Here is a 24,825-nt window from a genome sequence, read left to right on the forward strand (position 1 = left end):
TCCTGATTACATTTTCCGAATTTCCACGTGATCCTTATTGCTTCTGATGCTCCATCTGGAAGCCAAATGAAAGTTTGCATCAAAGCACCGGGAGTGCTGGGGAGAGGCAGCGCTGACGTTGATCAGCCCATTTAGCTCTCTGTAACTGGATTGCTTTCAGACACATATGCTGGTACCAATTCATTTGCACTTAATTGATCACAATTTTGTTTTTATAAGAGTCAAATAATGCTCAAGAGGCCTCATTAGTGCTACAGTATGACTTAATACAGCTGACTCGAAAGAAATCTCTCTTGTGAAAAGGAGCAGGTAAGCTTAGTGTCAGTTTAAATTCCACTGAAGATAATAAAGTTTTACTCATTTAAGAAAAAATTCTTGGCAGTATGAAAAAGCACGGTCCTACTCCATAACACTCATAAGGCTTTTCAATGGCAGAGGATTAGATTTCAGGTAAACATTTCTCACTTCTTTAACTTAAGAATTATATTAAAATGTCTAACAAGAAAAGTAAACATTTTTTCATATTGTTATCAAGCATGAGAACAACCCCACATTTTCCAAAAGCCAACTACGGAGCACTGGCAGGGGCAGCATGAGTCATGCACTTGAATCTACCCTCTCAGGCTTCTTCTCAAATACTAAACTACAAAAGAGCTGAATCCAAATTAAAAAAAAAAAAGAAAAGAAAAATCAAACAGAAGTTTCGCTTGCTGTTCTTTCTTCTGCTGGAATCAGAAATTAACTTTATTGATTGCTTTCAAAGATGTGCAATGCAGACAGGCAGGGAGCAACAGCAGAATTGAAGTGGGACGAAACACAACTTGCCCATCAGATTGTTCTCAGCTAACTCGGCCAGCTCATGAAAAGTACTTGGGGCGTATTCAGTTGCTGACCAGACACCAAGACTCTAACATATTCTCCTTTGGTATCCACAACCCAGATTTGCATCTCTGAGCATTTGCACATCAAACCTACTTTGTTGCTCTTACTACTTCTTCCCAGTTTGGAGATATTTTGAGGATTATTAAAGTATCAGAACATTTCTACCTTGCTCATATTGCTTGCTTTCATCTCCAAAAAAAGCTGATTTGTACAGATAATTACATCTCATGCTACACTCCATTACAGATTTGGCAAAATAGCCACACTAGAACAAGGTAAGAATGTCTCCAGCAGCCCCACAATTATTTAGGTTATCTGTTTTCTGATTTAGTATTATAAAATTATCCCTTGTAGCCAACAACCATTTCCCCTAACAGCACAGAACCCCCACAAACTGCGGAAAAAAAACCAACCAAACTATAAAAATGTCAATCCTTTTAAACACATGAACTAAATTCCAAAGGATGTAGTCATTAGAAACATCGTCTAAATGAGAGGTATTGAACTACTCAGCTCAAATCTCTGTCATTGTTGGTCATTTCATCAGTCATCAATTTATCAATTTGAATCTTAAAAATAGTTTCTCATTCCCCCTCCCTCCCATTCTGAAACTGTTGCCCAAACTTTACTCTTCTGGGGAATGAAAACTTTATTCTAAGTCCAGCCTTTACCTATTCACAGCCTTTTGTTCCCATGCCAATATTGCTGTTTTTCTCAAACAGTTATCTCTCCTGAGAGCTATATCAAGTCAAGATCCACCAGAGATTCTGTCGGTTTTTGCCACCTCTGCTACCTTGCTTTTGCAGAACCACAGCCAAATAAATCAGACCAAATGCCTTGCGTTCATGTGGCTCCAGTCTGACAGCAGCTATCTCCAAAGCACAAAAGATGCTATTCCATATAATGCAGAATGCATCTTGGGGCAGAAATAACTGCTAAGATAAAAGTGAACTTTTGGTTGTGGCATCATGAGGTCTTGGAGGACAGCAGCTTTCACAACTGGAAAAGAAAGAAGAGGGCAAAGAGAGAGTGGCCATTTGGCCAAGCAGCAAGGACACTGGCCAGGTTAGTGTGCTCAGCTTCTCTGAAATGGCAAAGGAGCTGAATTTAGTGGAAGCCTCCATCAGTTTGGTGCAGAGACACCAGACCTGACCAGTGACACACTGGGAATAGACTGTGAAGATTTGGAGGGAGTGTGGAAACAGATTTCAGAGACAAAGAAAGAAGAAAAGTACTGAGTATGATGACACTGGTCAGCTGGGGCAGTAGTCCAGGAACTGCCCCAGGCTGTGTTGGTGCCTCCGGTCAAACACCATCCAACGTTCATGAACATCCAACCCCCAGATGCAGCGACCACAGCCGGGCTGAGTGAGACCTGGTTCCCTGCGGCCATCACAAGTGCCTGGAAATGGCTTTGTGATCATCCAGGTGCTGCCTCATGATTAAACAGGACCTGTGATCACTGAGAGCAAGCAGTAAGTACAAACCAGAGAGAGGAAAATGACTGTATTCCCACCGGGATTTTGAATCTCCAGATGGCACTGTAACATCATCCCAAAAAGCAGACGGTTCGGTACAATAGCAAATATGGTAACAGCTGAGTCAGTCTGCCTGCTGTGCATAATTACCCATCCCATTGAAACTATGATTTGCAGGCTACAAATGCTAAAGCTGCCCTTCCATTTCAATTTAAACCTTAAATATTAAAGCTTCATGTGCACTGCATGCATAGCAGCTGGAGGAAAACAGACTGCTTTGTCCTAACAATCTGATACAAAACAAGATCTTGCCAGCACTGCCAATTAATACTGAAACCTTCAGTGAGGTCTTAGAAAAGGGTTTATGTCACAAGTTTAGTGCGCTTGTCTATCGCTTTTGCCCTGGGAGGTAGTGCCTCTGTAATGCAAAGCGATAGCAAAGTCGGGAGGGTCAGCGGGTGGCTGTCAGGTCTGCGCGGCGAGGCTGCCGCGCTGGTTTGCACCGCAGCTGTGGCACAGCCAGCTCCTCTCAGCACGGGGCAGCGCTCCCCACGCAGGGTTCCCACCAAACACAGAAATCCAGGAGGCGTTTCAGAGATCTGAGCGAAACACAGCGGTTAAGAACTCCGAGTTTAGTCTCCTGCTGTAGGCGGTCGTGTCATATTAGACTGTAGGTTAACTTGTCAAACTCTGCCTCAAAAGCCATGTTTTCTCGCTGAGTGCCCAAAGCATGGAGATGTGTCAGAACATCAGTCTTCAATGGTTAGAAAACTTCACAGGCTAAATGACACTCCATGTGAAGCAAAGGCTATATAGATACAGCACGTGCACCAAACAGAAAAATACAGAAAGCTGAGCTGTGCCTTGCCCGGCTTAGGTGAGCAGCGAAATAAAGGATGAAACCACAAGATCCCTTTGAGAAATCAAGCATACGCTGTAGATGTGATTCAATCCGATGTCAAGAATCTATCAAAAAGAAAGGCGCTTCTCAAACGCCCATCAGGTTTCCCTCAATATTGCCTGGATTTAAGGTAACTCAGCTTTCTTTTGGCAAGTTTTTACCCAACAGACTTGAATTCTTTTTTCAAAGAAATTCCAGCATTTCACTGTGGCGGTTGCAGAAATACTGGGGCTGTCCCACAAGACAACTTCAAAACCACCCTGTGTTTATTGAGCTAGCTTGATACTGATCTATTAATCACCACAAAAACATCAGCTGGCACAAACCACCTGGGTGACTAAATCCAGGCCCTCAGGCAACCATGTAATGAGTATTCATTCTTCAAGGTCCATCAAACATCTGCTTCACGTAGCCTCAAAATTCCCTGTTTCTATTTATTATGAGGAGTCCCTACGAGGCAGCAGCAGGTGACCTGGAATTCTGTACAGTACTGCTCATATCTGAACACAGCAACGGACAGCAAGAATTAAATACGTAACCATAAAGCCATCTTCAGGTTATCCTGAAGTACTAGCACAGCTGAGGAAATTGCAGTGTGCATACTGACATTTGGGGAACAAATTTAATGAGAATATTATGTGCTGAATATTCATCCAAACCCAGTTTTAGGCAGATTAAGGTGTCATAAATATTAGATGGAGAGGCAGATTGTGTTCATTTCACTGTGGTAGGGGAGATCAAGCACAAAAGCGCTAATGTTCAACGGGGGAATGATACAAAATGCAGCTGAGCAGTTGCGGCTGGTGGGGACATACATACTAGACTCTGTATTGTTCTTACATTTTTAAATCCTCTGTAAAGCACCTGAAGTTCCCTTTTAGTGAAATTCGTTTGTGCTTCAAGCTGTTCCAGTCCTTCGGGTCTGTGACACACTGTAGCCATTTCTAATTCATCTTCAATTTTATCTGAAAGAGAAGAGAGGAAAATATTTATTTTGGTTGTTACGTTTGCTTTATTAACATGACGGATAGGACAGTCTGGATTTCAGCAACAACAGGGAAAAAGAGACCATCAACAGAACTGAACTGTATAACTGTTTTCAGCCTCTTGAAAGCAAAAGAAAAGCCATATCAGTAAATCAATAGTTCACATTTCTCACTGGGCTGCCAATTAGCTCCCCATTCACAAAGCCAAAACCAGTGGTGAGAACAGAAGGGCAGGCAGCAGATACGTTGCTACGAAAGGCAACACCAGATATTTCTTATATAAATATTGAAACAGCGGGAGGAGTGGGCCTTTCAAAGTACTAGCTTTTAAAAAAGGTGTGCAAATATAAGTGAGAGAGCAGACATGCTTAAGCATATTAGACAATGACATTATACTGAGGGTAAACAGTGAGGGAAATTCTTCTGTGTGCTAACCAGAAACCTTGCTATAAAGACACTAAAGGTCACTTCAATCCTAGGAGAAATTCAAATGATATCCGCACTTGCTGAATCTGGAATGAATCCAGCCCACATTTCTATGGATTTTTGGGGGAAACAGATAAGCAGTAAAAAATACTTCTGTGCATTTCATTCAAAACAATGTTCTCCTGCAAAGAAGAAAAATACTCAAGACGCATCACATCCTGTATTACTGTAATCTCACCTCTTTTCTGATGCATGGTTTTACCTGTCAGGTCTATTTCCCCAGCAGTGTTGGTAATGCTAAAATGTATACAGACGCTTAGTCTATGTCAATTTGAGATTCTTTAAACATCAAGGACCAGATGCAGGTTTCACAGCTGACATGAAAACCCCATCGACATACAAAAATTGCTTGGCATAAAAGCTAACACTCTCCTTATTATCAAAACTGCACAGTTTTCGCCCTGTAAAAATGTTTTAGTTTGTTGGGCTCAATTATAACATAGTGATTCCTGCAAGACAAGGATTTCACAAGAAATGTGAAAGGAAATGGATTTGCTCTGAATACAGGAAAAGTGTGAATTCAGAGCAGACTGGCTCAGTGAAAGAACAGATCAGAATAAAAATATCTTTCCATAATTTATTCTGTACATATATATGAAGGTTATTAAGGGAGGACACATATAAGAGAGCGACAATGGTTAATTAACAGTGGTTGTTTCAGTATTAAGAAATGAGTTTAAATATTGGTGAATTCAGGATGAGCCATCCTCCTTAATCCTATGCGTCTGGAGTTTCCGTCAGCATTTGTGGGGCTTGAGCAGTGAAAATCCATGGCTGAACATTGTGCTCAAGGGTCCTCGCACAGCAAGGGAATAAAGTTAATGGTGTGGGACAGGAGGGGAGTATCACAATCTTTATGATGCAGAAAAAATTAGTGAACACCTGGCAAGTGGCCAGAAGAGGCCTGAAAGAGACACCTTCTCCACACAAAGGGAAAACAGACTAGAAATTATAGCTCCTGTTAGAAGAAAGGAGATGGAAAAGGATGTCTGGTGTCAAAAAAAAACAAACAGATCAGGTGAAATAAGGAGGGAAAAGCCATTTTCTTTGAAAGAGAACACATGCCACAAAATGAAGGAAATCAGAGGCAGCTGTAGAGAGAAAAACAAGCAGGAGGAAATTCCTTAAATACGGGAAGGGGAATAAGTGGTTTAGAAAAGGAGAGAAAATCCATTCAGGAGGGGGACTCATTACTAATCCATACATTGTATAGGAAATACCTTGTTGTTTATCTTTGGTTAACCATAAGTTACCCAAAACCCTTTACAAAACCCATGTAACCCCAGCCTCCTTCCCCTGCATTTTCCTGCTGTCCCTCAATGCAATAAGAAGCTTACACGTGACCTTGCCGGTTATTTCATTTTTCCATAGGAAGCCATGCATTTCGTGCTGTGCAGTATATAAGCAAATAGGGCTCTGAGCCTTTCTCTGCTCTGTAACCAGCTAAACATGCCCAGCTGACACTGACATCTCCTATTGACTAAGTCAATCTATTTAGAACTTCCCTCAATGTAAAATGCAAGTGTAAAACACAAGCCATCTAGTCCTTATATCCTGTAATATAATCCAACAGAGAACGAAACAAGATCTATGCAACCTCAGGTAAGTGCTGAGGCGGGTGAGGGGAGCCAGCTGTTGGATTACTCTCATACCTGGTTTTATTTATATTCCTACAATGTGGCTGCTCAGGTGGTTTCTCCAGAGGCCAGAAAGATCCAGCTGAGAAGTCACACACTTTGCAACTGCGTTTTGACATGACTAATTTTTCGGTGGGTATGTTATTTGCCATATAATTCTTAAGCAACCAGTTTTCCAAAATGCTTATTGGAATTTTCATCAGTACTCCAAAAACCAAGTTATTAAAGAAAAAATGGAAAAGCTGCTCTGTAGCTTTAAACAAAATCTGCAGAATTACAGCTCAAAACTTGTGGTTCTTTGGCTTATCCAGATGTCCTTTACATGAGCAGACCCAAAATAAGGGTCTTGGATATATTTTTTTCAAAATATTCTTGAATAAAATATTACTTGGTGAACATTGTAATTTAATAATGATATATTGTGTTTTGACAATACTAGCCTCACTCAGTGAATCATTATTTCAAAAGAATGCAATTCATCTTCTTCAGCTTGTCCCGCAAGAATAGGTTTTTCCAACAATCGGTTCATGAGCTTTGGTCCCAGAGGGCAGATACGTCTATGTTAAAAATAAGCCAGATTATTGTTGTAGATTTTATTCTATTTCCCATGCTGAGAAATGTGGTTCCTTTTTTTTTTTTTTATATAACAAACTGCAGAGAGGAAATTATGAAAAATTCATCCCTTTTCAAAGGGGCGCTCTATTTTTTCCTTCCATTCTCTATTCCAGACCCAGCATTAATCTCTGCCTCTGAATAGTATCTGATGGTTCCCTGCAGGTTAATCTTTTCATCTGCTTCCTCTCCCCCTCCCAAGGGAAACATTTTGAAATTTAGCAAAAAATCCCGAACTTGTAAAGCTTTAGATCTGGCCAAAGGGGCACTCAAAATGACACCAGACCAACAATTTTCCAGTAAATATGCTCTAAAAATAGTAGAAATTGTTCCTTCAGTGGAACGTGCCCTGGTGCAACAGAGCAGCCCTGGGCATTGCTTGAAGACTCACTGCAGAAATTAAATAAGGACTTATTTTGTCTATCACTTGCCAACCAAGAGCTACTTTCCGTGGTGTTTCATGAGATCTGTTTTAAAAAATAAAACTAATTTTAGGAGTAACTATTTCACGTTAATAGGCCTTACAAATCAAATGTTCCCTTCCCTTGTGTTCACCAGATACTGACATTTAAACTTTTCTCAGTTGTCATCCTAGCTTCAAAGATTTCCGGTCACCAACAGCCCTGTTCATCCCTCCTGGCCAGAGCCCACTCCATGTGTATGTACAAAACTCAGAGCTGGGTGGACCTATAGCCCCAAATCTAAGGACACAAACTGCTCTTCTGTGCAAGCTGATCTTTTCCAACTCAATAGTCTGCATGTCCTAGATAGATTTTTTTTGTCGTTATTTGTTTCCTTTCAAGGTTTTCTCTTAAGTCAGCTCTTTTAAACCTTTTTCTTCCATTCTCTGGCACCCTATAAATTAACCACAGTAACAGCAGTGGCAAGAAAGGAGAATGTCACTTCCTCATCTGCCCTTTTGTCATATATATTGTATTTCTTCTTATTGACATTTTCATTATCACACTGGCTCAGTCCCTCTCAGATCTTCTGGGATGTCACTGTGTGATACAGGAGCCCTTGCATTTATAAACACTGCAATTTTATTAAACTGAGTCTCACTTTATGGTGGTGAGTGCAAGCAAAAGTATATGTACATACACACATGCAAATTTAAAATTTTAGTAGAAAAGCATGATGTTAAGACACTTTATCTAATGTCATGTTCTTCCACAGTTTTGACTTGTTTACAGCTTGCTGAGTACCTGAGAGATCGGAGCGTGGGGCAACAGGCACACCACTGGTTTAAAGTTAATTTTATCTCCTTCAATGTGCAAGTGCAGGAACAGACCTCAGGACTGACCACAGGCACCACAGGGGACACACGTGGTCACCTCCCCAGCACAGGGGACATTGTGACCAGCTGCAGCAGAGGTGGGTGACAGCTGGTGTCACAGCATCCCCGTGGAGCTGGCGCCCAGTCCTGCCCTGGGCTGGGGAGGTGCTCACAAATAGGTCCAAATTGATTATCAAGGATCTCAAAGCACAGTATTATTTTTTTTTGTTAGGTTAGCTGTGCTTACCAATTAGGTGGCTTCAAAAAACTAAAACAGGAGGTTTCTTCTGCTTGCAGGTACGGATAACTGATAATTAATTCCTTCTTTTTCGCTCTAGCACTTGTTGAAACCATCCCTGGATTAATGCCTTGCACACCGGGTGGCTGCAGCAAGTTGCATCCCAGGCTAAAGATGTCCTGTGCTGTTCAGCTGGTGCAGAACACGCTTGTGAATTTGCTTCGCTGTTTTACTTGCATTGTATTTGAAACTGAAGGAATGGGAAGTATCACCTCCGGATTTAGAATTTGCCTCTGACCATATTTTTATGATGTCTGGGTCTGTTAGAAGCATCTCCAGTAATCTTACTCCAAAGTAGACCAGGTTATAATTACTTAATTTTGCCTTTTTTCTTTTTTTTTCAAAATATCATCGCTATTTTCTTACCCCATAGGATAGGCTTGCAAAAAGCACAGGATTGGTTTAATGGGGCCAAACTCACTTGTGAAACACAAGAAATAAGCACCTTTCCCACCACAAACACCTGAAACACCACAGCGTTTCCCAGCCTTCCAACCTATATGCCTGGAAAACGAGCTGTAGCGATGCCTCATGATATTGTTAGGGCTGGCCAAGGACAACCCAAGGCCTAAGACACGGTTTAAATGGACGGTATAAATAATGATTTAATAAAAATGCAAATGACCACGTCTCCTGCTTCCAAAGGCTGCGAGGTGAAAATCTGTAATGCCAGGCTCCATGGCTAATGGGAGGGTTTTGAAAACATGTTGCTTATAATAAATTCTCTTTTTGTTTAAGAAAAAACTCAAGATGTAAAACACAGCTAATGTGCCCAGTGTTAACTGTAAAACTGACAAGGACTAGATTAAATGGGTAATTTTACAAATACAGCAGAAGGGGATTAAATTATGTGCAAGAATTATTAGGCTGCATCATATGTATATTAAAAAAACATTAGCTATATTTTAGGAACAAGGACCTGAAGAAAAAATTAATTCCAATTTACCCACAACATCTTTGAAATTAATCTCCAGACAAAATACTTGCTTGGCCAGATCTCTTAGGAAATAGATCCTGCCTGTGGGAAACCAATTGCAAATATTTGAAAATTTCATGAAGAGAAATAATCTAAAGGCCTGAGTTTATGAATGCTCATATACAGCAGAATGTTATGGGAAGGGGAGCCAGGCGAAAGCTGGATTACAGATGCAAACCCCGAACGCATGTTGGCTTGGGCATTCCCTCCATTGGCGAAGGCAGGAGCTGCAGGAAATATCGCTTTTGTGAAGCCCTTGGAGGTCAGTGGTTCCCATCGCTGGGGCAAAGGCGGCTCCCAAGGAACAGGCAAAATATTCCTGTGCAGTTCCTTGTGCTTCCACCAAGGCAAAACCCAAGCATCAGCCTTTAAGCGACCCCACCTGGCAAACACTTACAAATCAACCAGACTAACACAGCAGATAACGAGAATCCTATGGCCTTGCTCCTGCTGATGCTCTCAGAATGACAGCTCAGGTAGAACTTAAATTTAAAAACGTAGCCGCACTTCTATGAATCCTGAAAAGGGGTTATTAAAATCTGCTCACGGCAAACATCGATTAAAAAATGGCAATAAGATATCTACTGAGGTATCAAATATTAAACACATTTAACTGAATTTAAAGAGTACTTTATTAAGAAATCTTTATTATTATCATTTATATAATTGTCCAGCTGGATAGATCAATTACCAAACCAAAGGGACTCTCCAGCCAATAAAACAAAAAGGAATTGATGTCTCCTTATCCACTCCCTTTCCCTGCAAATGATTCTTGGACTCTTCCAGCTCTGTTTTCACAACTAAATCTGCAAAATCAAATTCATTACACAGTCAAGCTTAACAAGGATGTTCTGCCTGTGTGAAACTGGAATAAGACCAGTTGCAGATGAAAGCTATGTGAAAAACCAACACCTAATAGAATTCAGAGTTTAAAAAAATTTAATTTTCATATTTCTTGGCTAATCCTTGCAATGATCTATGAAAAATGTCACGTATAAATACTTTCCTGTGCCTCTGTACTCCTGCAATTAGTTTCATAGTCCTACACAGGGAAACTTGAACAAGGTTATACTCTGAATAAGGAGGTACGGGAACAGTCTGAGGCCACAGGTACCTCCAAAATGTCTTTCTGATACAGAACTAATATCAGGTAAAATTATTTGAATATGAACAATTCAAAATTTGACTTTAAATGTATCTGCAGACGCTTTTAAACTCTACTCATCATTAGAAATAGCAGTGCTTTGGCCATACCCTTGCAGTACACTGGACCTTACTTAGGACAGCATTTTCTTTTCTATCTTCCTTGCCCATTCCCACCTGTCTCTAGCAACATTTATAAAGGAGGCAAGTTGTTGAAATGGGTGGAAATCCACTGCAAGATTGCTGGGTGCTTCTCTGCTTTTCCAGGAGGATGCTGCAGAAAAAAGTGCTTTTGGGACAAGTGCTTTCCTCCAAGCAGTTATTCAAAAGTGAATATGCAAATAAACCTCACTAGAAGTGTTAGAAAATTGTTTCACTGACGATTTTTGGAAAATTCCCACTGATACCATCTAAAAACTTCACACGGAGAGCACCTGAACTCCTAAGTACGTGCATTAGCATGTCAGGTGAGCACTGCACAAGCAGAAGGACTTGGAGGTTGAGTGGAAGCTCAACCTTCATCAAAGGGGACTCAGATGCTCCATAGGCTACAGCCTTACCCAGGAACCGGGCAGTTTTCATGTACCTATAATTTGGTTTGCTACCACTGCGGAAATAAGCTCAGCCAGGGGGAACCTGGTTCCCAGCTAAAGAAAACTTTTGCTACAAGAATTATATGACCGAGAGAGTCAAACCGGTTTAAATTTTACCTCTCTGATATACGTAAAACCAGCGGGCGGGGTCTAGGAAAAAAGAAACAAATTTAACAAAAAGAAAGTGACAACCATACACAACTTTGTCTTTTGTTAATTTTAAGGTGACACTGGATAGGTTCTACAAGTGCCATGGGGTCCCCTTTCACAGTGACTATAAGATTGCTTTCAGGTGTATTTTACTTCTTTTTAATTTTATTTTCTTTCCCAAATTGCTTCTTTTCCTTACCCCAAGGGACAGGAGAGAAAATCAGAGCTTGCTGTCCCCTGCATGCCCATGAAGCTTGGGGCAGCATGTGAAGGGCAGCATGCACACAGTCGTGCACCCCTGCAAGCATCCATGCATCCATGCACCCAGCAATGCGGTAGTCACCCCAGCAACTCTGAGAAGGGATAAGGAGGACTTTGCATGCAATTGTTGAAGTCTGCTGAGAGGCAACAAGAGGAACCCAAAGCCTTCTGCCTCCTCTCTGCAGCCTAGCTCTTTGACAGCTGTAGACATAAAAAAGTGATCAACCAGGGTGAAGAAGTCTCAGGTGGTCTGGAAGACTCTAACTAGCGCTCTTTGCAGTCACTTGCAACAGAGTCATTCTGCACTATCCTCATGGCCCCTGGGAAAAAAAATCATTAACAAATTTGATTCAAAGCAAAAAATAAATAAATAAATACAAATATTTCAATATATGTATATGGCTTCCTATAGCATCAGTTACTTTTTACTGGAAAAACTGGGTACACAATGTGATCTGTAATAAAACCTGCAAAAAGCACAAGAGTTTTGGTCAGAATTTGACCACCTGCAGCTCCCCTGTCCACAAGTCCATCCGGCATCACCTATTTCCTTCATTCCATGTCACCTGTGCTTCCAGCTGCCCAAACCTCCCTGAACACCCCCTCACTGCTCCATCGGATCTGCTGCATCTCCCTTGCTGCCGCCTCCTGGAGAGTACCAGTAAACCCACCTGCTTTCCTCTCCCACACCAGCCAGCGCATTTTGTCCCACAGATGGTACATCTGTGTGTCCCCCTGAATGGACACTGGATCAAACAGGCACAAAAGCTGATCAGTTCTCGCTGCTCTGTTTCTCTGTAGAGGGGGTTACAGGAAAAGCAGTGTATGAAGACTGTCTAAGCTCACACTGCACATAGACAGAGCCCTGAGACCTTGCTCTGCAGCTAAATTTTGCAGCAGCCCATCTCTGCAAAAGCCTGTGGTGACCCTGAACAAGCTGTGACCACCTCAAGGCCTGGCCCTTTAACCTTAAGGCTGAGAAATTCCACCTTGAGTTTTTTTTAAAGCCACCTGAACAAACCTCATGCTCAATACTTTCATCTTAAATAGAAAAAAAGTTCCGAAGCAGACACACATTTTCCTTCTGGCATGTTAGAGAATGCGACTCGCACACGTTGCAGCAGTATTAAGCTGTTGGAGGGGTTGAACCTCCCTTCATTACTCCCACCTCCCACTCTGAGCTCTTTTTTTTAAAAAGAAGTTTAGCTTGCTTTTGATGAATCTTTGGGATGGGATGTTAAACTGGTACAGGAATAGAGAAAATCTACTCTCCATTAGAGAATTTACTCATGTATCTGGCTGCAGAAAAGATCAGCAGAAGTAAATATGAGGAAGTGGTTTCCCAGCAGCATCACCCGTGAGCTGAGAAAATGCCTGGCCAGAGAGTAATGCGGAGTCATTGAGCTTGGCCTTGCTCACTCTGGCTCAGCTGTTTTCACCCTGAGAACGTAACAACTCAAGGAAAAACCCAAGACTAAGACCAGAAAACCAAAGCAGAAGCTCCAGTTGGCTGCTGCAGTGCAAGAGCAATGGTGATGCTGAGAACAACCACGTGAGACGATCAATAACAGAACTGAATCCTGACATCCTGACTGCTCACACAGGGATGTCATTCACAGATTGGCAAATACAGCAGCCCTCCACATTTGCCCCTTTTGAAATGAAACTTCAGGAATACTTCCAAGAGAAGTTGGTTTCAAGAGCAAAGAACCTACAACAAACCATGGACTTGAATCGTATAGCAGATCACAACATGTACGAGCGACAGAGCAGTTCATACCAGGACCTTCACTGAAAGCTTGTAAAAACAATCAGTAACATTTAATAAACTCCTCTGTACCACATGCACTGTAATCACAAGACTTTTAAACCTTCTCTAACCTATCCACCAAGATAGGTTAGCAATAACTAAATGAGTAGGTTGGTTAAAGACACTCTGAATCTCCACTGAAGCAAAAGTGTTGAACCATTAGCCATGAAATCTCCATCGGCAGGGAAATCCCACTTTGTGGGGTATCCTGAGGACAGGAAAAAAAATGTCCCACTTCAGGTCTAATAAGCATAGTTCTAACACTAGCTGCAAACTAATTTCCATTGATAAGAACAAAGAAATGTAAATTCAGTCATTAGAGAAAGCATGATAATTAGTTCCCTGATTTATTAAGGGTGAAATTAATGAATAAAAAGAGCTAGAGCACATGAACAGGTCTCACTATAAATATTGGGCTTGAAAACATGAAAGTGCATCAGAGATGATTAAGAGATAACAGGAAGACAATTGATATGCTGAAGAGAAATATGATATCTTTTTTCTGTATTGAGTAACCTTGTGGGTTATCAGAACTTTAGACTGTAGATAATACCTTCTGAATATAAACAATGTTTATTCTTCCTCTTTACAGAGACAGGAGAAAAGCCTTTAAAATGATAAACAGAAATAAAAGCTTCTTGTAACAATATATTATATTGTTATATATGTTATATTGTGTGTGTATATATATATATATATACACACACCACTGTATAGAAAACTTGCAAGTCAGCTTTCAATGGTCCAATTGAAAATTAATTCCCTTCCAGATTATTAAAATTAAAACAATGTTTTTGGTTCACAGTCTATATTTTTTAACACTGAATTGTTGTTTTTTGAAAAATGCCTCAACAACATAATCTAAAATTCATACGCTTATATCTACTTAGCATATTGAATAGTACAAATGCGAGGCACTATGATGTTGCTACCACCAGGTATAAAACCTCTGGCTAAAACATGCAGAAGCAGTTCCTGAGCAAAACAGAGCAATTTCTCAGCAACAACAGATCAATGAAAAGGAAAAGAAACTGGCAGAAGCTCAGTTCATCATTTCTGAGGCTTATTTCTAACATGCTAAATGCTTGTTTCCGAAGAGCAGGTAACGCCATAACCAAACCACCAGGGCTGTGTGTGTGGAATTGGGGTGCCCACCTGTACCCGGCCAGGGTGAGCTGCAACAGCACTGGAGTAGAGAACCCCATATAAGACTCTCAAAATAATACAAATCCAGTTGCATTTTTCAATGTGAGCTCAAATATTTTCTTTCCTTTGTAGCCTAAAGAAGGATGAAGGAAAAACAGAGATCTTGCAGGTACCAGAAGATGATACCGGAAGTAGAGATGAAAAAAAAAAAGAGAAAAATATTGAATTTGCAGCCATATAATCCTATTTCAGCAGTTACGTGCTAATAAGATAGTTATATTTTCCCTGCAACACCTGCATAGCAGCATTTTTCATTTGTGCTCATGCCCAATCCTCAAAGTTTGGTGACTACCTGAACAACAGTGGATTTTACGTTGTTCCAGTTGTTGCTGGTTGGGAACATGTTATGCATCCCAACATTAGCGCTTGACTTTGTTCCTATTCTCTGAGAAAATAAACACGGCTGATAGCGTTTATTTCTATGCAGAAACCAAGCCTGTTGTAGAGCAAAGTTGTGGTACAAGGTTCCTTTTCGTTTTATTTTGGGGAAAGCAGAGCACTGACTCGAGTGCTGCAGGATGGGACGGGACATGGAGCTGGCCAGGGTGCAGCTGCCCAGGTTTCTTTTTATCAGGAACGCTTTCAAAATCAGAAGGCAAGTTTTGTAGATTCTAAACCAGACTGTTTAATAGAATGAATTTAAAGGAACTCAACAGAATATATATAAATGGCTTATGCACAAATCCCTCACTGCCAACCATCCAGAAGGGATGGGTCCTTAGCTCCAGGATTGTTTTCAGCCAGTTCCGTTGTTTTCCCAGTTACAGGAGCCCCAACACAACCTCCCTGCCCTCTGGGAGAAATAAATTTGTTTCATAAACATAACAGAGCCACTGGTAAGGCTGCTGTCCTGCAATTGTGTCACATCTGTTATGAAGGAGACAAGTAAACCCATGCCAGGAGCTGCTTTGCCCTTGGCAGGACCTAGCTAGGCCAGCTGAAAAGCTTCCTCAGATTCTGTGATCTGCTGCACATTCCATTTCTCAGAGTTGCTCCTTACTGTTTAAAAAGCCACATTTCCCTACATTGCCATAACACAGCAATTCACACCACAAATAAAGCTTCACGTCACACTACCCACACTGGAAAGTGAGAGGCGTACTCTTGAATACTTTTGTGCTTTCTAAGAAACATAGTACATCACTTAGTGTTGAAACAAGAGATTGAAACGCCATTTGGTAACACAACACTTCCAAAGTGAAAAGAAACAAAAAATGAAAAATATTCATATACTAACTTCATATTTAGTTGAATGATTCTTTTTATGGTTTGTTAAACAAATGTATTTCCTGCAATACATACATTTCACAGGCCATGGAATCAGGCAGGTCTCTCCATTTTACTCTGTTTATATGAAATTGTGAATATATTCAGCATCATTTATTCTATTCAACTTCAAACACCTCTGCATAAAATCAAGCTCAGCCTGACATACAGTCACCTTCTGAGAGCGGTTCTCTTTGGTGTGTTTTGTTGGGCTGTTAAAGGCCATCTCCCCCAAGCACATACCATTTTAGTTCAATAGATGAGTATATAGCTTGCAGTCTCTCAGGTTGGTGGCAGTCTGGACACAGTGTCTACGAGTTCAGAGATGTGCTCATTGCCACAGTGAACCTTGCAACACCTCCCTGAACACCTTTTTTTAGGGTGTGCTGAGGGGTGCAGGGGCCGCGTGTGGAGCAGCACACACTCACCAGGCACTTTGGGAAACAGTTTTCAGGGCTGCAAATCACCTGCATCGTGCTCGACCTCAGGAGCTCAGGTCCAGGCGGGAGTTAAGGAAGAGACACTGTCCAGAGCCATCTCCAAAGCACCACCAATGCCACTTATGTGTTTTGTAATGTTTGCCGTGGTTTTCTAGAAATTCTTTAGCTTCCTAACAGCAATCCAAGCTTCAGTTTATACAACTTTTTCTCAACCACCAGTAATGAACTTCACAGAAAAAGAGATTCTCCTCTCTGTCTCAAACACAATTTTATACCTGTAGAAGCTGTGAAAAAGCCTGGCTGAAGAGTTAAAGGACAAGCACCCACAATCAACCCCTTTCAAACACTAAATGGCACTTAAGTCCTGGCTACAATTAAACTGTAGGATTGCAAGGGAGCAGATGAGAAAGCATTTTTCCCACCCCTCCAAAAAACTGCCAAGCTCCCTGCTCCTCCTCAGCTGCCCTGCAGCAGGAAACCTCCAGGCCAGCAAGAAAATTCTCCTAGCACATTAATGGCCTCACAGCAGAACTCATAAGAAGTAATTTCCCTTTAGGGGAATCTAAGAAACAAATATTAGAATACATTGTTCCCCTGGAAGAGGAGTTCTGCAGAACCTGCAGCGTTTTGCTGGAAATACAAAACAGTTCATCTGAATTAGTTCTCACATCCTTAGCAGAACTCAGACTGCAGAACTCGGGTATTCAAAAAGATGAATGTCTAACATGAATTGCAATACAACCTAAAAGCCATCTAGTTGTTCATAATATTTCATAGAGCAAGCCAGGGTGATTTCCAAAAAGGAGATGAACGTTCCCAATAGAGGCACGTTAGTTCTGTGCCTAGGTTTGCTCCTGACTTTTTTTGCCAGCTCAGGCTCTGTAAGAGAGCTCACCTTATAGAGTTGTTTCTGTGCACCCTCTAGATCTGGGGCAGGTGCTGAACACCTTCCAGCAAGAATCCTTCACTGTACAAACCAGCAGCAGAACTAAAGCCAAGTACCATTCCTGCCTGCAGACTGAATAAATCAGAATTCCAAAAAGCTGCAGTTCTTGGCACTTCACAGTCTAGTGCAGTGTGCCCTGGGAATAGCCCTGCAGCATTATTGTCTCCTAATCAATCAATCTATTCACACATTGTAGGATTTTCTTATTGGAAAAGGTGACACAGAAGAATGGCTGTCTTGTGTCAGACCAAAAAAATCAGCTAACCCAGGGAATGGAATAAGAACCAGATGAACACAGAGCAAGACTCTGAGGCAGAGCCCCATCCCGGTCTCCAGCAATCTGAGCTCAGTTTCCCAGTCCTGAGTTGATGTCTTTGTACCCAAGACATGCACAGCTCTTCAGCGAATTTTGAGCCCATGTACTTTCTCAATAGGCACAAGTGTAATATAACAAGCCTACCCACTGTAGTAAAATGTAATCTGGATAGCACTGAGCATCATCACAGAGAACAATAATGTTCATAGCTGATCTCACAGAGGACAACCCCTCTTCTGGAGCTTGACTTGATCCTGGTCTCTGTCAGTCACATCAGTGATCCCAAAGTCAAGGTCCCAACACTAAACAAATACATAGTAAGGACAGTTCTTACACCAAAGGTTTGTTATCTCAGCAGGAAACAAAGCATAAAGAGCGTTCTTTCAGTATCAGCTGTCAAGAAGCAGTGCTCAGAGCAGAGCAGCTTTTCCTGTGCACCAAGGCTATGGCAGAATGGAAAAGAAAAACTCTAAGAATATGTCAAGCCATCAAACTGTGGTGCTTCCCCCTGCAGAAGAACTATCAGAAACTCTTCAGAAGGCACTTAATAAATGAAATAGTCATAGGAGAATTCTGAATTATAAATGAAGTTACTGAACTCAAATTTTTCTCTTTTTTTTTGGAATAGGTTATTCATCAAAAAACCTCAGATGAGCCAAGACAATGCATTACAAATGGACTTATCTTTTCTGAGAATTATTGCTGCCAGTGTTTTTTTTTTTTCCTCATTGAAAAGCAAATCAGACACTTCAAGTCCCTGACTTATTACTGCATAGATTTCCATGAACATCAGTTTGCTCTAGCTTTCAGTTAGAAAAAGACTTTTGGAAGAACAATAATCAATGAATATATAATGGAGGGGAATCAAGCAATCAGAAATAGTAATTAGTTCAGTGCCTAATTCAAGGACGTGTTACCCTTGGCTGGTTATGGGAAAAAGACAACTTTATGTTTGTGCATTAAGGCAGGTTTTCACTACAGTCTAAAATTTAAGTTTTTTACCCACTCAGAGGCACCTTTTTTGAACACTTGGCACTGGCTGCAGAACTGACGTGAGAACTAAGCAGACGTTAGGAAGACCAGATTGGGAAAAGAAATAAAACCCCCTGATTTTCCACAAAATGAGTGTTTTGACTGTGATTTAGAAAACTTCGCTTTAGAAGATCTTTCAAATGTCATTGCTCACAAAAGTTAACAGCTCACTAATGCAGGCAGAAGCCATGTCCACCTGCACCATGTTTGCGGTCAGCTTGTCTCAGCCTATTTACAGTGCAGCAGCTTGTTGCAGCTTTTTCTCTGTTAAGTTACCCAGTTTCAGAAATTTTGACTTCATTACTGGCAACTGCACAGTGAATGAGCAGAGCTGTAACATATATATGTTCAGAGCTAGACACCTATACTGGCATTCTGCACAGCAGAAATTTCACATTACAGATGTTTAAAAAATGCTAGCACGCCCAGCAGGAGTGAATTTGGGAGCAACGTGACTCCTGTAATAGCACACAGGACAGCTCACCACCACCTTATGGCAATTCACCTGTGCAAAGACTATCAAAAGTACAAATTGTTTAGGTCCAGGCAGAATTGAGTAAAACACCACGACTAAATAAGCACGCTACACATCACATCCAAATGAGACAGCGTCACCCAAAAGGATTACTACTTTCCATTTCACAGAACTGGTGTTTAAGTTGAGCAGATTGCTCCAAAATGTGAAGCATAATTAAGCAGAACGTAAGTACCAATTAAACTCTATTTGCACAGAAGAAACTGCTCAGAAAATATCGTTCCAACACACATCCAGATTTTTCAATAGGACAAGAGAAGCTTCACTGAAATGCATTTTATCACCTAAGAAGGCTTTTTGCTGAAATACCCAGTGTGTGGCTGTGGGGGAGCTGGCAGCATCGCGCCTCAGTTACAGCTCTAGGAATGCAGAGCCGGCAGCGTTGCACGGGTTGTATTTAAATTTCTGCAGATATGATGTTAGAGGGCAGCACCTACACCTCAAGCATTTGAGAGGATCTGATCTCAGGCAACATATGGAAGCAACCAATAGCTCCTGGACTTCTTGTTCATCTGAACAAGGATGTTAGAACTAATTCAGATGAACATCAGCATCCTAATTTCTGGTGTGCCAAGAAGCTGAACAAGAATTGGGTCTTCAGAGCACTAAGGTAAATGGACAGTGCCCTTCTGCCACTGGCATCTCTTTAAATACAATCTATACACCTCTTCCTGATTCAGAAACTTGCTTTTTTATGTATGCACCACTGCTCAGGACTGAGGATATTAGCTCGCTGAAAACTCCATCCAAATAAATGTCAGCTCCTGATGTTAACTGAAGAAATACGAAAAAATACATCCAACACACTAGATTCTTTGGCATTTGTAAGACTCCAGTGTGAAAGCACCAATTTGTTTCAAAACACCTAACAGAGATCTTATTTACTTACAAAGAATCCCTCTTCCTTTTTGCCAGGGCTGTACCTGGAGCACAGTGATGCCTCCTAAGAGCAGCTATTTCAGTCAGCTTGCTTGGCTACTAATCCCTCCCCATCTTCTCAGGTGCTCTTTGCTCCTCACCCTCCCTCATGCTCCCACCTCCGCGGAGGTGCTGAGGAGCTGCTCGACAGAGCAGAATTGATCCAGAGCATCCTCACACCCCATGGCTGCTCTCCGAAGCTCATCGAGCCTCAGCCATGGGGACAGCAGGCAGCTTCAGATTGTACATGGGCGCAGATCAAATCTCACTGCAGCATTTTGATCCGGATCTAAGCATTCTGAGGATTAGTAGAAAACAATTTAAAACATCCCCCCCTCCCAGGAATGAAATGGGAGTTTTAGTAAGAATTACTAAAAAGTTATTTATTTTCACTGAGAAGTGACACGGTAGCACTCAGGGAAGCAAACGGCTTCCAGCTAAGTCTTTCCTTTCAGTCAGCAGGTCCCTTTGGAAGTGCCTTTAGCCACTTGTGCCTTTTAGAGCAAGCACACAGAAACACAGGCACAGTGTGAAGATGAACAGAATTTTTGCATGGGATTCTATGTCCCACTGAGAAGCACAGAAGTCGAGGAGGGGGGAGGACAAAAGACCAGACACATTGGTACCAACCAGTAAGCAACCCCATAAAACAGGAGCTAAAACCCAAGTCTGCCACACATACGGTGACAGACCACTGCAGTATGATCAATATATCAAATATTAACATACCAGCACCATACACCAAATCAGGCGCAGAGCTGAGCTAGAACTCCCTAAGTCCCATGCAGGAGCCAAAGCACAGGCAGTTACTAGCCAGACAGCAAAGCAAATACACAGGCAGCTGAAACCCAGCAGACATGGTAGGAATGGATCAGGAGACCGACAACAGCTTCGTAATTCCCCAAATTTGGCCCAGTTGGGGGTGCTAGGAGCCTTAAAACTTTGTTCCTGCAGGAAAAGGTTAATGGGACAAGCGCAAAACTTGCTTCCATTCTTTATTTTGCTTCTCCTGGCAGGGAAATAGGGACTGCAACAAGGCTCCACAATGTAAGAGACACCCTGGTAGGATGTAGATACAACCAACTACATACTCAATGAACTGCTGTGAAGTCAAAATGTGTAATTATTTACAACTTGACTGTGGTAAAATAATGAGATTTATATTCCACTAATTTAGCTAAGGATATTTCTGTTTCTGAAACATTAATTTTCAGACTGGAAGGGGAAGGGCTTCTGGCTTCCCAAGCTGGGGTCTGGCTTTGTCCAACCCCCTAAAAATACTGGCAGAGATCTGTTCTGCTTTCATAATACCACCAACAGAGAGCGATTTGAGGCTAATAAACATCAGTGCTTGTGAACACCAGAGCTGTTCTGGTTGACAATGTCTGAGGACTTCTGCAGGCAGAAAACAAATACACAGTTGAGGACATGACCAATGCCAGAACGCAGCTTATTAAATTTTCATGCTGACTCTGATTACTTTCATTTAGCAACACAGATGTGCAACCAGGATGAGGAGATATGGTGCCCACGAGTACTGAGAAATGGTTGGCAATATGAGCAAGATTTGGAAACCAGCCACTTAGAGCAAATGCTGCTCACATGTGCCCTTATCAGCTCTTACCAGTGACTTGATTTTACAATAAAGAAGCCATGAAAACATTTTAATGTATTAGGTTTCATAATTCTGATTATTCCATTCTGTTTTAAAGAAGTCACACTGTAGTCCACAAATGAGTGAGGAAAAGACAGCGGAGCATTGCTAAGAACATTTTTTTAAAAGGAATCAAAAAAACCACTCCATATAGGACCAGGATTAAATTGGGGTATTTTGTCTGAAACATCCTCAATATAGGCTGAGCAACTCTGATCTATTCTGTACGAGCAAAATTCTAACACAGCAAGAGGGAAAAGAAACAGCTTTAGAGGGACATACCACCATGGGTGAGCTCATGCCAACACTAGCCCAAGAGCATCTCAAATCCAGAGCTGCTTGTGCGGATGAGCCCTTTGGGTCTTTCCCTTCTGCTCTGGGCTCTGCCATCAGTGTCACGGCACCACCGACAATGGGAAGGGATAACCAAGACCCACAACCTGCCTGCTGATGGGAACCTCTGGTCTAGGATCTACCTAGGGAAGTCTGATCTGTCTGTGCAAGTGCTCCCTTCTATTTATTTTAGGGAGAAAGGAACATTTAGCTTGAAATAGTTTAACTGGAATGTGTGCAGAATAAGGAAGGAAAGTTTCCCTTTCTGAATGCTTCAGACTTCATCTTGTAATTTCAATTCCCCTTTTAATCATGTACGAGAAATTTAATAAAGCTTTGGCCTAATTCCAGAATAACAGAAAAATGGAGAAACAGAGCTTTACATCCACAAAGACACATAAAGGGAACCTCTGTGGCTGGAGTTGTTGTGCTGCCAGCCCACCCTGGGGCACACCAGCCAAGGGGGTGGGAACAAGGCACTGTGCCCCCTCCTTGCCTTGGAGACAGGTCTGGCACCTTCACCTTTCTTTCCACTGTTAGTGCCTAAAAAAGCCTCCTACCCACCATCAGATGAGTACTTGGCCGTAGCAGCAGATGCCTGTGGATGGCACCATGGACCATCCCAGCACCAGTGTCAGGAAGCGCAGTGGACATCAAACAGACAGAGGAAAGGTTTTATTCCTTCCACAGTGCGAAAGCTTACTTTAAGAGAGAAAGGATTAACCGTTTAAGTAGTTAAATTAATTAGGACTTAATTAAGATACATTTGGACATGCATCCTCAATTTGAGGTTCCCATGTGTAGATTTAAGAACCATGGGAGAGGGATTAAGGTAATGTTAATTATATTCCATTTGTATTGACTGTTTAAACAGCTATCCCTTTTCAATTTTAAGTCTCTCTAACTCAATTTCTTCAAGAAAAGCATCCTTATCCTGAAATTCTCAAGGATGTTCTTCAGGCAAAGTCTCCTCCTACAACTGTTAATTTATTGAAGCCAAGTGAAACGACTCTGGATTTGAAAACACGGCATGTTAAGGGTAGCTCTCTTGTGATTATTGCAAGTTTTTGAAAACTCTCCAGGGTCGATACTGCTCACGGGATCTCACTTTCAGGACAAGAACAGAAAGCACGTCTGATCACTCTTTACAGACTACGTTAAAAGTTATTTAAAAAACATCTGTTTATAAGATTCCAAACACCTTTTGTGTCATGATTATCCAAGTCAGCAGTGACGGCATAACTCAAATTTATATATTTAACCTGGGCATGTCTCTTTAAAATGAATACTGTTTTCCCACTATTTAATTTCTATAATTTAAAGATGCATGGAGAGAGAAAAAAAAATCCTTTCTGCTGCAATGAGAAACCACATTTATTTCATATAAAAATTTACCACCATTATTTATTAGCAGGTGGAAAGCTTCTGGGTATAATAAGAATTTGGTACATAAAGCTGCAGCTGCCTGAGGAGAGGGGGAAGTAACTGTAAGGAAACTGGTTTAAAGAGCCTCATAATATTTTTAAAATACCCAAAGTAGGAGGCAGAAGCAAGATCAAAAAAAAGATTTTTTTGGGGAAGCACAAAATATTATCTGCTAGTTCTGCTAAATTCTCATATGAAAACAAAAGAGAAGTTTTCTTCTCATCTTTGCATTTAAGATGCATACCCGGAAGGAGCAGTTTCTTCTCCACATACTCTAACATTGCACCTCTTCACAAGCAGCAATTTTGTCTGATGAGGATTTCTTCTTGAGTGGCAGATTTGTTTTTTCCTCGTTCAGAGACTTCTGTTGCTCATCACACAGGTTCACGGTCAGCTCTTTATAACCAACCTCTCAGTTACTTGTTCCTTGGAGAGCGGAGCTTGCAAAGCTTCACTCAGGACAATCATTCCAGTAACATCTACCAATGGAATAATTGCCATTTGCATCGCAATGCAGTGGTAGGACAGAAGAGTCAAAACATATTGAGAAATAAGTCTGTCTTGCCTGGCTAAGGCAGGCAGTGATGCCATTTTGCTCACTAAAGTGTTAGAAGTTCTTACTATCTGCATTTTCTTTTAGATACCTGGCTGTATTTAGTTTTCATGGGTGCTCTGGTCATCCCACCTTTAGCATTTGGTGAACAGCTTTTTTTTTTGGCCCCAAGGAGCAAGGTTATTCATCTTGACCTTTTTAATGTACAAAATTCAGGTCGCAGTGTATTTATTAAAGCTAAAATACACTACTATTATAGGATCCAACTCAAAGCCTCAAGAAACTGCTGGTTTCTTTTTTGGCTACTCAGCAGCTAGTCAGAGCTTTGCATTATTGAACTCACCTATGGGATTGTCTTCTAAGACTGAAAGATAAGCTGCCAAACTTCACTCTGAAATAAATCTGCACAGCTAAGTTATTAATTTATAACCAAAACTCACTAGGACAGGATGTCTGTGTTTTTATATTTCTGTTTTGAAGAAATCTTTCTTCTTCACTCTTTCCACATGGAAAACTGCTCAGGTCCAAAGCAAATAAATAAATAAGGATGGACCCTGTATTTGAAATATCAGCAACATCCCTGCTGATAATTATGTGGCTTTTTTTTTTGCTGGTGTCCTTCAGGAGGCCAAGCCAAGCTGCTCATTTCTTCTTTGAGGAAAGAACTGTTTTCTCTCACAACAAGGAAAGAGAAACCTGTTGAGGATGACTG

The 24,825-nt window shown here is 41.3% G+C and overlaps 1 protein-coding gene across 8 annotated transcripts in view; it reads right to left on the reverse strand.

The window, feature by feature from the left end:
• The window catches only part of KCNIP1 (potassium voltage-gated channel interacting protein 1), a 374,463-nt gene that overhangs the window by 16,111 nt on the left and 333,527 nt on the right, over nt 1-24,825 (reverse strand). For 7 of the 8 annotated variants that reach the window (XM_065030115.1, XM_065030118.1, XM_005503528.3 and 4 more), the window contains one exon: nt 4,102-4,226. In XM_065030115.1, coding sequence (XP_064886187.1) covers nt 4,102-4,226 — 125 coding nt within the window. Of the gene's footprint in view, nt 1-4,101; nt 4,227-11,385; nt 11,419-24,825 lie in introns of all 8 variants that reach the window. The other variant, XM_065030114.1, reaches the window with a different exon arrangement.

This window comes from Columba livia, chromosome 14 (genome assembly GCF_036013475.1).
Source record: "Columba livia isolate bColLiv1 breed racing homer chromosome 14, bColLiv1.pat.W.v2, whole genome shotgun sequence".
Classification (NCBI taxonomy): domain Eukaryota; kingdom Metazoa; phylum Chordata; class Aves; order Columbiformes; family Columbidae; genus Columba; species Columba livia.